Here is a 16,441-nt window from a genome sequence, read left to right on the forward strand (position 1 = left end):
AGTTAGTGAATATGGCTAAAAATGTCTTTGCTTCGTGAGTCCCAGTTTCTATTTCATCAGAGTCGATGCCATGTCCTTGCTACTACCCCTGTTGATAATAAAATTGCATACCTTTTTGTTCACTGTGCAGAGGATGTGGAAAATGTTGTGGCAAAACCACTGCGGATCCCCCATGTCCTCAGCTTGCAAAATCTGTCAAAGCACAAGTGCTCCTTATCTACTGGAAGTTGATGCTCCTCAGCTTCTTGCTCCACGCTAACCTCTTCCACGGAACCGTACTCGATAAAAGCTACAACTCTGCCCGTCGAGTAGCATGAGGCTATGTGCCCAAATCCGTGACATCAGAAGTATTTTATACTGAGCACAACATTCGGCTTATTCTCACTAGAGGTGGCCTTCTTTGTATCTGAACCAATTTTCTCAACTCTTTGTGGCATGCTCCACCTGGTGTCTTCAATTGTGGGTGGCTGCCTGGCTGGTGGTGGCTGTCTATTCTGCTTCTGCTATCTTTCCACTTTCAATGCTAGTGTTTGGACACCCCCCAGCGTCCAGTACAGATGTAGCTGCAACACATTGCTAATACTAGACTTCAAGCCCCCACGATATCAGGCCATTGTACTCTCATCCGGCTCTGTCAGATCGCACTTCAGTTGTAAGAGGTTGAACTGAGCTGTTAACTCCTCCGCTGAAAGGTCTCTCTGTTGCAGATTGTGGAGTTTCAAAAGCATGTCTTAGTAGTAATGAGGGAGAAGATATTTCTTCTGCATGATTTTCTGCATCTTCTCCCACCTGGTAATCTTTTCGCTGTCTTCTCCCCTTTTTTGTGGTTGTACATTCTCCCACCAAATAATGACAATTTTCTTCAATTTGATAGCAGCTAATTTGAACTGCCTCTCTTCGTGCACCATTTTATATACGAAGATTCGTTCAACTGCCTGTAGTCATTCAACAAATTCATCTAGATCCACGCTCCTTTCAAACTCGGACAAATTTACCTTGATTATGTGGTCTTCGTGCCCCTCTAAATAACATTTCTCGAAGTGTTTCCCTGTGAAGACGTAGGTATCCCTCTCTGTCTCTAATATGAGATTTTGAAGAATTGTGACCCATCTTCTTCAACGCTGAAATTATCCCTATGGAAGGGATTCAGATCCTCTTCTTTCTCTCCCCTTCAACTCTCTAGGTCTCAGTCGAAGGTGACTTCTTTCTGTCATTTCTTCAATCTCTACAATTATTTGTTGGAGGTGATAGAGTTCTCGTCGTATTTCTTCTCGGGTAGGTTAGGGTATATTTCTCCTTGGCAGCATGTTTAACGCCTTAAGATCTATGAAATGGAAAAAAAAAACAAGAAAGAAGAGAAAAATAATTGGTGGTGGATTGGATAGAGGCGGATGCTAGAAATCCTAGGATGGGACTACGATTAGGCTAGCTCTAATACCAAAGTATACCGGAGTTAACTCAAACTACGATGCAAGACATGAATTAATAACTTAAAAGGACAGTTACAACGATGACTCGAAAGAAAAAGAAAGACACCACATAAATCTAAAAAAAAGAGATATTATAAATAAAGACTCAACAAATAAAGACACAACAAGCTCGACGAGGAGGGATTCCGAAGAGATAGTGTTGGAGCGGCGGCTGTAGTGAAGGCTGGAGCAATGTCAAGCGAAGGTGCAGAACGGGCAGCAGGGAGTTGAGAATAAAGGTGGCTGCAGTTGACTGCGAACTGCAGGTGGCTGCAGCAATGGCGTCAAGAAGGACAGCAAATGCGCTGCGAACTGTCTGCAGTGAAGCTGCATGGGGATCGGCGATGGTCTAGGAGGCCAGCAGAGCAACAGCTATTCTGCAGGGAAGCTGCAGTAAAGCTTGGTGACAATCTGAGAGGAGCAGCAAGGAAATCGGCCGGCTGTTGGCTGGCAGGGAGGTGGTCGGCAGTGTTGGAGGGTGGCTGGAATGTCGGCGAACTGTTGGATAGCGTGGAGTGGTCGGAATGGTGAAGATAATCACCACCTCAGACAAGGTTATATCTGGGGCACCTTCCTATTCGTCGGATACAACCCTCAAGAGGAAAAACACTCGAATAAAACTCAATTCCAATTTTAAATTCAAGACCCCTTACCCTAGACACATCAACTTCTATTTATAAAATACTTGACCCACTTTCAAAAACATTTAAAGTAAGAAAGGAGAAAAAAAATAAAATTAAAATCTCAGATTTTGAGAATGATTTAAAATTAAGAAAGGAGAATAAAATCAGGATTTAGGCTTTTAAGAATGGATTTAAAATAGAAGAAGGAGAATAAAAATCAAATTTCAGTTTTAGGAAAGGTTTTAAAATAGGAAAGTGCTAAGAAGGAAAATGAGAAAGGAAAGAAAGGAAGAAAAAGAAAAAGAGGAAGAAGGAAAAGAAGGAAGTGAAAGGAGTGGGTGGCAGTCCCCGCCTTTGAGAATCGGTCAGTCCTCATGCCAAGCCCCGCGTCAGATACGTGTCAATAATTAATCCTGTATTTGCATGTTATAACATCAAAATCATAATAGACAAGTCAACAAAGCAGGCCCTAGCTATTGAGGGCGGGGAAGCATAAATTAAATTTAAACAGACGTCGTGCAAAAATAAAATAAAGTTATTTTAGCAACTATGCAAAACTAGATAGGGAGTAATGAAGAATACTCAGAAAACAGATCTTAAACAGGTAGAATCAAGCTAACAGTGGTGAAAATAACGTGATATGTTCAAGTTCATTCACAAAACTGATCCCGAAAAATTGAAATTAGTTACTAATATATCTGATAAAAATCCAACAAATACAATATATTTGCGATAGATTATCTCTACTCCGCCTTAAACTCAATCAAATACATAAAACAACGTTAATGCTTTCCTGAATCCTCATCAGAAAATAAACATTAATGAATTACAAGCATTTTTTATATAATAAAAGCACCTTCGTTGCAAGTTTCCTAGTATATAGGAAATGAAGGATCTACGTCATGACCCCATGCTTCGAGTCCCCCAATAATATCTTTTGCCAGAGGAAAACCATTCTTGCTCAGGAAATCAACAGCTCTCTGTGAATCATTTCCTCTTCTACAAACTACATAGAGTGAAGCAGCTTTACCTGAATCCTTTGTTGCTTCTTTCAAATGTAAATTGACAAGGGATATCTGATCCCCCAATGTGGACAGTGGAATGTTTATGGATTTAGGAATAGCTGTGATTTTGAAATGATGCGCCGGGCGTACGTCTAGTAATACATGTGGTTCGTGTTTATCGATCAAATCTTTGTACTCTCTACTGCTTATTCGCGCACTGTCCGAAATCAAATTTAGCTTCGGACGAGCCTAAAATTGCAATGAAAATAATGCAGATTACAAAAAGTTAAACTGAAGTACTGCTGATTATTGATTATGCTTCCTTGTTATGAATCTCATTGATAAAAGCTGAAGCAATAAAAAAAGTATGAAATTATGGGCTAAAACATGCAGAACAGAAGTATGGTAATCCTATGCAAAACAATTCAGATTTATTGAATATATTATATTTGACCAAAAATTTATTATATTATTATTTCACAGTGAGGTTTGAAGGTCATTCATTTTGCTCAAAAGACTATTTCAAAGTTATGGTCAGCTCATAGAATGTCCATTTAGACCAGTACAGAGCGATTGAAATTTTACAAATGATTTTACAAATCTTTAATTTACTAGAATATAATTTTATTTCATGACCAACTTTCAAAGTTCGTGGCAGATCAATTAAAACAATCTATTTCTTTAGGGATTCTTAGTCATATACCATTGCAAATTTAGTCTACATGTGAAGAGTAAAATAGTAAGTTTCATTAAAAAAATAATAATAAAAAAAAAACAGTGAGTTTCATAAATAGAAAAAAAAAGTTTCATAAAAAGAAAATGGTTGAACTTTTAAGTATTAAGATTCACAAAAGTTGCAGGATCATAGCATAAAAAAGAATAAAGATGTTTGATAATTAAGTATTTTGACAGAGAAAACACAATATTTTGCTTACGCAGTTAATTTTAGACTTTGTTGGAGAAAGTTGTAATGCTAACACAGTAACTTCTTTCGTAGTACAATATTTGATTTCAAGCCTAGGAGCTCATCAATGGTGACAGCAAAATGCAAAAAATGTAAGGCTTAAAGAATCTATAGTATAATATTTTATTCTAAATAATTATAAAAGAGATTTTATTGAAAATATGCATTACAGTTCTTTTTTAATATAAAGGAAAAGGTTCACACTGGAGGCTACCCATCAGACATGGGTCGGGTTCCCATGGCTTCAGCTGCTCAACTTCTTCAAAGAATTATTCAATCAAAGTGGAAATGGGAGAGAGGAGCCAAACAAGACTTTTAATCTTTCCATGGCTGCTACCTTTCAACAAAGGAGAAGATCATCAGGGAAGGCTAGTCAGCACATCACCACCGTAAAGCGCTTCTCATTAAGCCATGATTAAAAAAAGGGAGAAGAATAATGCAGATTGGTCTGGGAAGATGAAGAATGATCTAAGAATGAAAGGACAAAATGGTTTCCAACTACTACAAATTCCCTTGACATCTTTTAACATCCATTGAAATACAAGGAGAAAGAAACCTGGAGGACAAAAGATTTTGGTGGCAAGATCCATCTACAATGAGGAAATGCAGAAACATACACAGCATTAAGAAAATATGTAACTATATTCCATTACATATGTGATCAACAATCAGAATACATAATTACAAAGCCATGAAATGCAAGCTCAATGATACCCTTTGAATAATGTTTATATCTATCGGCTAGAAAATATATCGCCGCTGATTTTGAACGTTAAGAAGATAAAGACTCCAAAAGCCACATCATCATATCAGCAAGTATGAAATCAAATTACCTTATCAGACATAGGAGATTGCGTGAAGCCCTCATAATCAAAATTTTGAAAACTCTGTCGAGTTAAGGCAGCATTGTCTCCACAAGCAAAACACTGCAATGACCTTCCCCTAATCTTGACCTAGAAAATATTGCCCAATATGAGAAAATTAATAAGGTAAAAAGTTGTTAGATGTTGCATTTACAAGGTGGCAACTGGAATGGTTGCATAATTTAAGTTCAAAAGTATAAAAAAAAAAGAAATAAATAAAGTAGAAATGCAGAAATTAATCAAACGGATAAAGGCCACTGCAACAAACAACAATTGCTAGCTTTATAATTAAAATGGAGTCATAAGTCAACAATCAGTAAATTGAAGAGGAGAAAATTCACATGATGTCTCTTAGCTAGTGAATCAAATAACAGAAGAATAAAATAAAATGCAACCAAAAATTTAATACAATCAGTTGTTAAAGATGACAGAAGCATTATGTGCCAAGGATGTGATGGTTATGAGAGAAATTGCTCATAAGATCAAGCATGATGCATGATAGTCATAGGCAAGAGCTTTTAAATCCTGAAACTATATAAATCATCTTGTTGACTCTATAATTTTGATGATAATAAACACATGATTGCTAAATCTAATATTTTCATGCAGAAATTTCAAGATCATTTGATTATTTGTATTAAGGAAGCTTGGAGGTCGAGATGATTAAGACAAGCACAATAATGAATGTAAAGCTCATATTCTCTTCGATTCTGTTGATAAAGCTCAAATTATTTTAAATTATTAAACAATCCAAATTTTGTCAGAAAATCTTCAGCAATACATCTAATTACTAATATGTATTTTGTTTCCGAATTCATTTTGATTCCAACTGACACTTCAATATACTATCTTATATTTCCATTATTTTCATCTTTCCAATGGAGCATGAAAATATTAATATAAAATTTTGCAATTTGTTACTATCTTATGGCAATGATAATTTGAAAATTATAAAATAAATATGTATTTAATTTAGAGATTTAAATCTGAATACATGGAATGTAATTTTCATAGTAATAGCTCTAATGACAGAGTTGTAAGTATGGGTGATCAAATCATTAAAAGGTGTGCACGTAGTAGATATCTCGGGTCTATTGTTCAAAATGATGGTGCTATAGATGGAAATATTATTAGCAGAATTCAAGTTGGATGGTTGAAGTGGAGGAACGTATCGAGCCTATTGTGTAAAAGAAAAGTACCGCTTAGACTAAAAGGTAAATTTTATAAGATGGTGGTAAGACCTGCAATACTCAATGGCGCAGAATGTTGGCCTTTAAAAGAGAGGCATAAAAAAAAGTGTGTTGCTGAGATAAGAATGTTTAGGTGGATGAATGGTTTAACACTTAAGAGACAATGCGAAATGAATATATCCATGATAGAGTTGGTGTAGCTCCATTGGCAGGCAAGATTAGAGAGAGTCTTCTTAGATAGGTTGGTCACATTAAACGTCGATCATTTGATGATACGGTTAGGAGAATGGATGTTTTACATTCGACTTATGTTAAGAAAGACAAATGTAGACCTAAAAAGACTTGGGCATATTGTATAAAAAATGATTGATTTATTACAATTAAATGAAAATATGACACTCAATAGGACGCAATGGAGCAAAAGGATTCATGTAGCCGACCTTACTGAGTGGGTTAAAGTCTTGTTGTTGTTGTATTTAAATATGAATATATATATAATTCTAATCAAAGATCATTTTTTTATACAACATACCCAAATCTTTTAGGTCTACCTCTACCTTTCTTAGCATAAGTCAAATTTAAAACATCTACTCTCCTAGCAAGGTTGTTAGATGATCGACATTTAATTTCACCAAACCATCTAAGGTGACTCTCTCTAATTTTGTTAGCCACATGAGCTACTCCGACCCTTGCACAAATATATTTGTTTATCATTTTTCCTAAAAAGTTGACATCCATGATGCAATTTTTTTCCTAAACTCTCTAGTGTTATCCATAAGAATAATATCATCTGTGAAAAACATACACCAAGGTACATCTTACAATAAATATCCAATAAGAACATCCATAACTAAAACAAAAATATACGGGCTTAAAGCCGATCCTTGATGTAATACAACTGAACTAGAAATATATTTGGTCAATCTTCCTTGTGTTCGAACACAAGTAATAGTTCTAGTATACATATCTTTAATGACTTGAATATAAGCAATATCAACACCATTTTATCTAGAACTCTTCAAACTACTTATCTTGAAACTTTATCATAAGTTTTTTTCTAAATCAATAAAAATCAATGTAGATCCTCCTTATTCTCTCTATATTTTTTTTATCAAACCTCTCAATAAATGTATAGCTTCCATAGTAGACTTACCCTGCATGAATTCAAACTGATTTTGAGAAATTTTATATCTCATCGTAACCTACTTTCAATTACTCTCTCCCATAATTTTAACATACGACACATTAACTTAATTTCTCTATAACTTGCATACTCTTGTGTATCCCCTTTATTCTTAAAATATGAACCAATAGACTCTTTCTTCACTCACAAGACACCTTTTAATTTTTAAAATAATATTAGAATGGAATAGTTGAGACAACAAGAAGTCTTTTTCCACCAAGTGGGGGCTACACGATCCTTTTTCTCCATTAGGTCCTTTTGAGTGAAAGAAGAAAATTTTAGTTGAGATGACTAAATCTATATTAGATGAATCTAATATACTAAAATGTTTTTGAAATGAAGCAATCAATATATCTTAAGTTATCAATCAAAATTTTATATTTTTATATATAATCGGTTATTCTTGTTATGCATTAAATAAAAAAAAAGATCAATTAGGAAAATTTGATAGAGAATCTGATGATACAATTTTTCTTGGATATTTTATATCATAACAAAGTTTATAGTATTTAATAAGCGAATGGTGATTTTGAAAGAATTAACACATTTTTTTAGATGAAATTAAACATGGATCCATTAAAAATGATGTTGATGAAGATGAAATTGATAGGGGAGCTCAAAATATTAATTTAAATGATCCAAAAAATGAGAATTGAAAATCTATGTTCCCCAAAGAATGGAAGAAGGCAAAGACTCGTAGGATAACTACATCAAGATATTAGCACTAAAAGTAAAATGAAATTATTCACTATGCATTTCTTTCTAAAATAAAACCCTATTATTGATGAAGCGCTTAATGATGAATTTTATGTTATAGCCATGCAAAATTAATCTCAAGATCTAAAGAACAAACTATAATTGGAACTAAATGGGTCTATAAGAATAAACTCAATTACTCTGGTTGTATTAATAAAAGCAAAACTAAGTATAGTCAAATAAAAGAAAAGGATATTAAGGAATTTTTTATACCGGTAGCAAGATTAGAAGCTATTAGATTACTCATTGCTTTTCATGCCATAAGAACTTCAAATTCTTTCAAATGAATGTACAAAGTACATTTTTAAATGGGCATATAGATCACATAATATTTTTATAGAAAAAACGTCCCGGTTTAAAAATATTGTTCACTGAAATGACATATATAAATTAAAAGAAAATTTTATATGGATTGAAACAAGCTCACAAAGCATGGTAAGATAGAAGAATCATCTCAAGATATTAGTACCAGAAGTGAAATTGAGAAATAAATTAATCAATATATATTTCATTTTGAAATATAACTCCAAAAAATTAATGAAATACTTTAATGATAAATTTTTTTAAGTTATAGTCATGCAAAATGAATTGAATTAATTTAAGCGAAAAGATGTTTGAGAATGTCCTTAGACCTAATGAACATAATAAAATTGGAACTAAATGGGAATAAACTAAATAACAGAGATTATATTATTAAGAACAAAGATTGGCTTATGGCTCAAAGATATGGTCATATAAAAGAAACAGATTTGGAAGATTTTTTTGTACCAATAGAAAGATTAAAAGCTATTAGGTTACACATTGTTTTTACAAGTCATAAGAACTTTAAACTCTATGAAATTGATGTAAAAAATGAATTTTTAAATGGTTATATATATCAAGATGTTTTATAGAACAATTTATTCGAGGATATTGTACACATATCACATATGCAAATTAAAGAGCTTTATACGGATTGAAATAAGCACACGAAGCTTGGTGTGATAGGCTTAGTAGTTTTTTCTATAAAAGAAATTGATAAAGATAGAATAGACACCACTCTCTTCATTGAGAAAATATGAGTTAACATTATTATTATTCAAATTTATGTTAATGGTATTTTATTTGGAATCTCAAATGAATTCTTATGTCATGAGTTCTCATTAATGATGAATAAGAAATTTGAAATCAACATGGTAAGAAAAGACTTCGTTTGACGTTTTAAATGGAGCAATAAGAAAAAAATATATCTTTATATGTCAAACTAAATAAATGGCTTGTTAGAACAATTTCATATGAAAAGATTCAAACCCGGTAAAACCCACATAAGTCAGACTACTAAATTAGATTTAGATAAAAAAGAAAAAATTATGGATAATTGATTCCCTTTTATACCAGACTAGAAGCAGACTTGACATTATGTTTGTTGTATGAGTTTGTACTCATTTTCAAGACAACTCTAAGAAATTTCATTTAACTGTCGTTATGCATATATTTTGTTATTTGATAGGCACCTGTAGGTTGGGTTTGTGATATCTCAAAAATTTATTAACAAGTGAAAATGTATCTTAGTCCTCTATGAAATAAAATTTTGTTGCATTATTTACAGCAGAAGCTAAGTACATAGTTATAGGCAGTTCTGTTGTTCAAATTCAATGGTTAAAATAGCAACTTGAAATGATGTGGAATTTTGCAATCGCGGGAGACTGGCCAAAACAATCTTGTTTTCCTTTTTTATGCTTTATTTCTTATTTTCATTCATTCTTTTTTAGTACTTTCTTATATATGTATTGTATTAGAGGTTAGAATGCAGTTTTTGGCTCATTTTTGTTAAGACAATTACCGGCATTCGTTTTTCCCTTTGATGGTTGTATCTAAAGGTCGAGTAGTGCTCTGGTTGTATCTCACTCCTGAGTTGGTGATTTATCCTTCCTTTGTTGGACCCCTCCGCTCCACGTCGTCCTTCCCTGTTGCAATCTCTCCTAGGACAGCATTTTTTATTTTTTATTTTGTTTACTGCAGCCTTCCCATCCTGGCTCATCTTGCTAGCTTTCCCCCATCCAGAACAGCCGGCCTTGCTGCCTTGTAATCCCCCCAAATCGTCCCTTAACTGTTGTCATCCGGAAAACAACAAACCTATTGTTTTCCTGTTGTCCCCTAGTTGTTTCAGCCTTTCCTACCGTGCCTTCCCGCCCTGCTCCCCACCTCGCCTGCTTCCCTCGGTGTCCGAGCAATCTGCTTTGCTGCCAATGCATTCCAGCCTCTCCTTTGGCTGTCGAACCACCTACAACCTTATTTCAACCACCTACCTTCACTCCCCAACCACCTAGTCGACCTTCACCACATATGGGTCGAGCCCTGGCGTGTGTGTCGTGTTTGTTGAAATTTCCCTTTCAAGTGTGTGTGATTGTAACCGTCTATTTTCTTTTCAGTAATAATATTTGTTTTTCCTATCATGGTTCGAGTTAACTCCGATATCATTTGGTATTAACGCTAGCCAAACCCTAGTCATATCCTAGTGTTTCCTACCATCCGCCCCTACCCAAGCCACCTCCACCCAAAAAAAATCTTTCCTACCAACCATCAAACAATAGCCAAATTTGACCCAACTCTAAATTTCTTTTGTTGATTTTGAAAATCAGCAACCCCAAATTAAATGTTCTAAATTCTCAATTAGTCTCATACACCTCTTTCACCTCCCACTCCAAACCCTAGTCATGCCACCAAGGAGATACATGTTTGAGCCTGCCTGCGGGAGATCCGTCAACTTCAAATGAGGCTTGTGGACATTGAGGATGAAAACCAGGGAGAGACCCTTGACCAGAATTTGGAGAATCGAAAAGGAGCAAGAGAGGTGAGTCTGAATATAGTATCAGAGAAGCCCAAGAGAAAAGCCAGCATATAGAGAACAAAAGAATTTGAATATGAAGTGGGAGATCTAGCTCCAGTTTCTAAAAGTTTACTTTAGTCAAAGGTTCAGACTCTAGCTTCAGAAGTGGAGAGTGACCACCACTTCAGAAGCGGAGAGTGACCACCACGTATTAGAGGCAGCGCTCAACCTCAGAGTATTACAGCCAGAAGAATATCCAAGCTGACCACATCAGAGGGAAAGCTGAGTCAGAGTCGAGAACAGGTGAAACCAATCAGCATCCTTAAATCTGTCCAAGAAATAAAGTTTCAAATGCCATTAATTTGGGCATGTTGAATCAGACTATACAACCAGGGGGTGATCTGTTTCACTAAACAGGGCGTTCTTGAAAAATTAGATAATGACACAGTAGACACTGAAGATAGTGATAGCACAAAGGACGACCAACTTCCAATTGAGGAAAAGATGCACATAGTTCTAGTTTAGTCTGTGGGAGAGACTCCAACAGACTTCACAATTGTCCAAAACAAACTTGAGTTTGAGGAACTGACACCAGAGACATTACAACCCTAGATAAGAGAAATTTAGACTATTCAGATTTATAGACTCATTCTTGAGTTGCCACTACTAAGGGAGGTCCAACACAACAGAAATGGGACCCTTTTGTGTCATGCCTGAAAGATTATATGGAATTATTCAGATGTTAGATTCAGTCCAACATGGTACCCATCACAGATGTCCAATTATGAGGGGTGAAACCCAACCTTAAAATTTATCTTAGAAGCTTGATAGAGAAGAAAATTCTTCAATGGGATCCAGGTCCTATCAATGGAGCAGATATCTCACCTGAGTGGTTGTTAGCGAGAGTGGTGCAGCCTACCAAAAATTTCACCCCCGAGTTGATTTCTCCTCACATATTGGTTTATCAGCTACATTCTGCTGAGTACGAGAAGTGGAAAAAGATTTCAGACTTAGGCTCAAGAGTTACATTTCAGGAATCTACATCAATATGCAGCTCTAGCTCATGATGTGACAAGAGATATGCATATTTATTCTATCAACACCTGATGTGGAATGACAACACATATATGAGCTCGAAGTTGTCCTTTACTACTTCAGCCGCCCCCAAGATAACAGGTTTTGTTGTTTTTCACTACAATTTTCCCATTCCAGCTCGTCTGGCACGCCTACCCCCATCCTGGACAGCCACCCCTTTCTGCCCAATAGTCCCCCCCGCTTCGCCCCTTCGCTATTGTCATCCGAAAAATAACAAGCATTTTGTTTTCCTGCTGTCTCTGGGTTGTTGTAGCCTTTCCTACCACGCCTCGCTGCTCCACTTGCCTCCTCACCTGCTATCCTTGTAATCTCAACATTCCGCTTCGCTGCCAGTGCGATTCCAGCCCCTCTTTTGGTTGTCCCAACCACCTACAACACCATTTCAGCCACCTAAATTCTCTCCAAAACCACCTAGTCGACCTCCACCACCCATGGGTTGAGCCCTAATGTGAGTTTGTGCATGTTTGTTGTAATTTCCCTTTCAAGTGTGTGTGATTGTAACCATATATTAGCTTTTCAGTAATAATATTTGTTTTTCCTATCATGGTTTGGGTTAACACTGGTATCATGAAGTTTATAAACTTAAGTTAGAACATAAATCAATTAAGTATGATAACATTAGTGCTACTGGACTGACAAAAAATCTGATTCAACACTCAAACATTAAATATATTGAGATCAAACACCACTTTATAAGAGGACAAGTTGCAAACGATGATATTGATATTTATGTTGTTCCAATTGAAATATAATTAGCAAATATTAGGGATGTTATGTTCTAATTTATAATTGCATTGATTATTTTTAATATTATTTTATTTATTACTTGATTATGTCTTTTGAATGTTGAAAAAGGATGAGAGAATATACAATGGAAGCATAAATATTTGATTAATATATGTAGCTTTATTTTTATTTTTAAAAAATATATATTTTGGGGGAGGATAATTATATGTTAGGTCGAGATCATGTTGCACTTTATCCTAATCATTAGTCAATATAGTTGTCATTATTAAAAAGAGGGAAATTATAGACTCTATAATTTTAATACTAACAAACAAATGATTGGTAGATCTATTACTTTTTCATGAAGAAATTTCAGGATCATTTGATATTTTTATTAATCAAAACTCAGAGCTCGAGATAATCAAGACAAACATAATGATTGTAAAGTTCATATTCTCATTGATTATATTGATAAGAACAATTTATTTTAAATATTAAATAATCCAAAACTTGGCAGAAAATGTTCAACAAAACAACATAGTACTCTTAATCTTTAAAATGATTATCTTATTTATATTTTTATATTTTAAATCTACAATTATTTTATACTTGCAAATTTGACTTCATTTTAATTTCATGAACTCAACTTCTCTTGTGATTATAAAAATATATATCTTCTATATTCATTATTATCTAAAATTCTTCAAAATATCAATATTTAAATTCACAAATTATTAAATATGGTCTAACTCTGTCAAAATTTATCTTATGACATTTTTAAGCTATGAGCTATTAGTTTGAAATCAATTTTAAATTGGTTATACATTTCGCTTTATTCCAAATATTTTATCTAATAAATATTGCTTAGTTGACTTATTCTAGTTTAATTATATCAAAAATGGCTTCATACTAAATAATATTTTTAAATATCAAATGAAGAGCAACAACATTAAGAATTAAAATTGCTTAAAATTCATATTAAGATTACTTATTTCCTTATTGTATTCAATAGCAAATATTTTAATTAAACTCTTACATGAAACTCGACTACGTGAACTTAAAAGAAAATTAGGGATGTCAGGACCTAATTTATGGTTTCAGTATTATTTTAGTATTATTTTATTTATTACTTGATTATGTATTTTGAAGATTGTTAAAAGGAGAGAATATATATTGGAGGCATAAACTATGTGATTAATGTATTTAGATTTAATTCTTATTTTTATAAATATACATTGAGGAGGGGATAATTATATTTTAAGCCAAGATCATTTTGCACCTTATCTTATTCATTAGTCAATAGAGGTTTGTCATTATTAAAAAGAGTGAAGATTATTGACTATATAATTTTGATAATAACAAACGCATGATTATAAAGCTTATATTCTCATTGATTATATTGATAAGATCAAATTATTTTAAATATTAAACAATCCAAAACTTATCAGAAAATCTTCAACAAAACATTACATTACTTTTAATTTTTAAAATGATCATCTTATTTATATTTTTGTGCTTTCAATCTAAAATTATTTATACTTGCAAATTTGACTTTATTTTAATGTCATAAATTCAACTTATTTTGTGGTTATAAAAATATATATCATTGATATTCCTTATTAGTTTAAATTCTTCGAAATATCACTATTTAATTTTACAAATTATTAAATATGATTTAACTGTCTAAATTAATTTTAAGACATTTTTCAACTATGAGATATATGTTTGTTTTTAAATTGGTTATACATTTCGCTTTATTCCAAATATTTTATCTAATAGAAAACAGCTTATTCGACTTGTCTAGTTTAATTATATAAAAAATGGTTTCACACTATATAATATTTTTAAATATCAAATAAAGAGCAACAGCATTTTGAATTAAAATTGCTTAAAATTTATATTAAGAAGACTTATTTCCTTATTCTATTCCAACAGCTATCTAATATCAAATGGCATTTAAATAATATATTAGTTTCTTTTTTATATGGAATTACTTAATTTAAATGGCATACAATTTATATTGAATAGAATGATTTTAGTACTATTTACAAGTTTCCATTTTTACTGTTAACGGCTTAATGATTTTGAAATGCATAAAAATTATACTAATATAAATATTTTCCTTTCCCTTAACCTTCCAAAAGCTACAGCCTACTCAAATGCAAGGAAATAGCATATTTGCTTAAATTCATTTCAAAAGGCTATACCAATTAGCCAAAGGCACTAAAATAATTTATTCCATTTTTTCTTGCAACGGCTAATGGTGAACACATTGAACCAATTAATATAAATTATATTTTGTTTCCATTTTTTTTTTCTTCCAACAAACACATTAATATACTATATTTTATTTCCTTTGTTTTCATCCTTCCAATTGCTATAACATGAAAATATTACTATAATATTTTACAACTTGTTGCTATCATAATAGCAATGATGCTATTATTTCGGCACCGGATACTATATATTTCAGAACTCTTAGATTTTTTATTTATCTAATGTATTTTTCTTTTTTTTTTTAGTTTTGGAACCATTTGTGATTTTTGTGTGGGTAGGGTGTTTGGGCCCTCCCACACATTGTATCTATATCTTTCTTTCTATTTAATATATTAGTCTTTTTGAGCTTTCAAAAAAAAAAAAAAAATAGCAATGATGCTTTGAAATTACAAAAGGAGTAAGTAGTTACTTAAAGATTTAAATTTGAATACATACATATATATATATATATATATATTTAAATTTTTTTTTTTTTTTTTTTTTTTTTTTTTTTTTATATATATATATATATATAAAGATTGGTCGGAGGCTATGATACGAGCCCCCAGCCAACCTCATGCGTCTAACCACTCGAATGATCTGCACACCAGCGGGATCGAACCCCCGACCCCAAGAGACTTAGAACCGACATAGCAGATGTCAACCAAAGAGTTGATGAATGCAGCACTATATATATATATATATATATATATGTCGAGCAAGATGGCGGGCGACTGCTCTGCTAGGGTTTCGAATGTTTCGAATGGTGATTGCCATTGATTCTGTCGCTCGAAGCTTCCGCTCCTTTCTCCTTCGTCGGCTCTCGGGCGCGCGCTCATCGGCGTTTGTCCGTGTCTCGACGATGACGCATTTGTGTCTGCTCGACGCTCGCGATCGTCACGTCGTGTTTCGTCTGCGACAGAGGTTCATTGTTTTTCCTGCCGCAGCAATATATGTCTAGCACGATGGCGGGTGACTGCTCTGCTAGGGTTTCGAATGTTTCGAATGGCGATCACCATTGATTCTGTCGCTCGAAGCTTCTGCTCCTTTCTCCTTCGTCAGCTCGCGCTCGTCGGAGTTCGTCCGCGTCTCGACGATGACGCGTTCGCGTCAGCTCAACGCACGCGCTCGTCATGTCGTGCTGCGTCTGCTACAGAGGTTCACTATTTTTCTTGTCGCAGCAAGCTGTAGCTTAACTCCCACAGCTCTCCTTGCTCTGATGGCGCCTCCTTCTTGTTTGGTTGAACTGGACAAAGTCTCATTAGCCCACGTGGTGGGTAACTCTCAGGTGGAGTCCGCAGAGGTTTTCCCCTAGAGTTATAAGGAATCTCATGAGAATACAGATGATTGTCCTTTTATTAAGAAGGGAAACAGAAAAGGTGGAAAAGCAGCAATCTTTTTTCTCCGAATCAGAAATTTCTACCATAACGGAAAAATTCAAGTTTGTTTTTATTGAAAAATTTCAGTAAGGACACCCTCCTATGTATGTTATCAGAAAGAGTG

The 16,441-nt window shown here is 33.8% G+C and overlaps 1 protein-coding gene across 2 annotated transcripts in view; it reads right to left on the minus strand.

Moving 5' to 3' along the window:
• Positions 1 to 2,801: 2,801 nt before the first annotated feature.
• Positions 2,802 to 16,441, minus strand: part of LOC110024911 (adenylyltransferase and sulfurtransferase MOCS3-2) — a 71,326-nt gene continuing 57,686 nt past the window's right edge. For both annotated transcript variants that reach the window (XM_020725106.1, XM_020725105.1), the window contains exons 11-12: positions 4,894 to 5,013; positions 2,802 to 3,345 (exon numbers count right to left, since the gene is read on the minus strand). In XM_020725106.1, the coding sequence (XP_020580765.1) occupies positions 2,965 to 3,345; positions 4,894 to 5,013 (501 nt within the window). In that variant the 3' untranslated portion in view covers positions 2,802 to 2,964. The remainder of the gene's footprint in view (positions 3,346 to 4,893; positions 5,014 to 16,441) is intronic.

The sequence above is a fragment of the Phalaenopsis equestris genome, unplaced genomic scaffold (genome assembly GCF_001263595.1).
Source record: "Phalaenopsis equestris unplaced genomic scaffold, ASM126359v1 Scaffold000278, whole genome shotgun sequence".
NCBI lineage: Eukaryota > Viridiplantae > Streptophyta > Magnoliopsida > Asparagales > Orchidaceae > Phalaenopsis > Phalaenopsis equestris.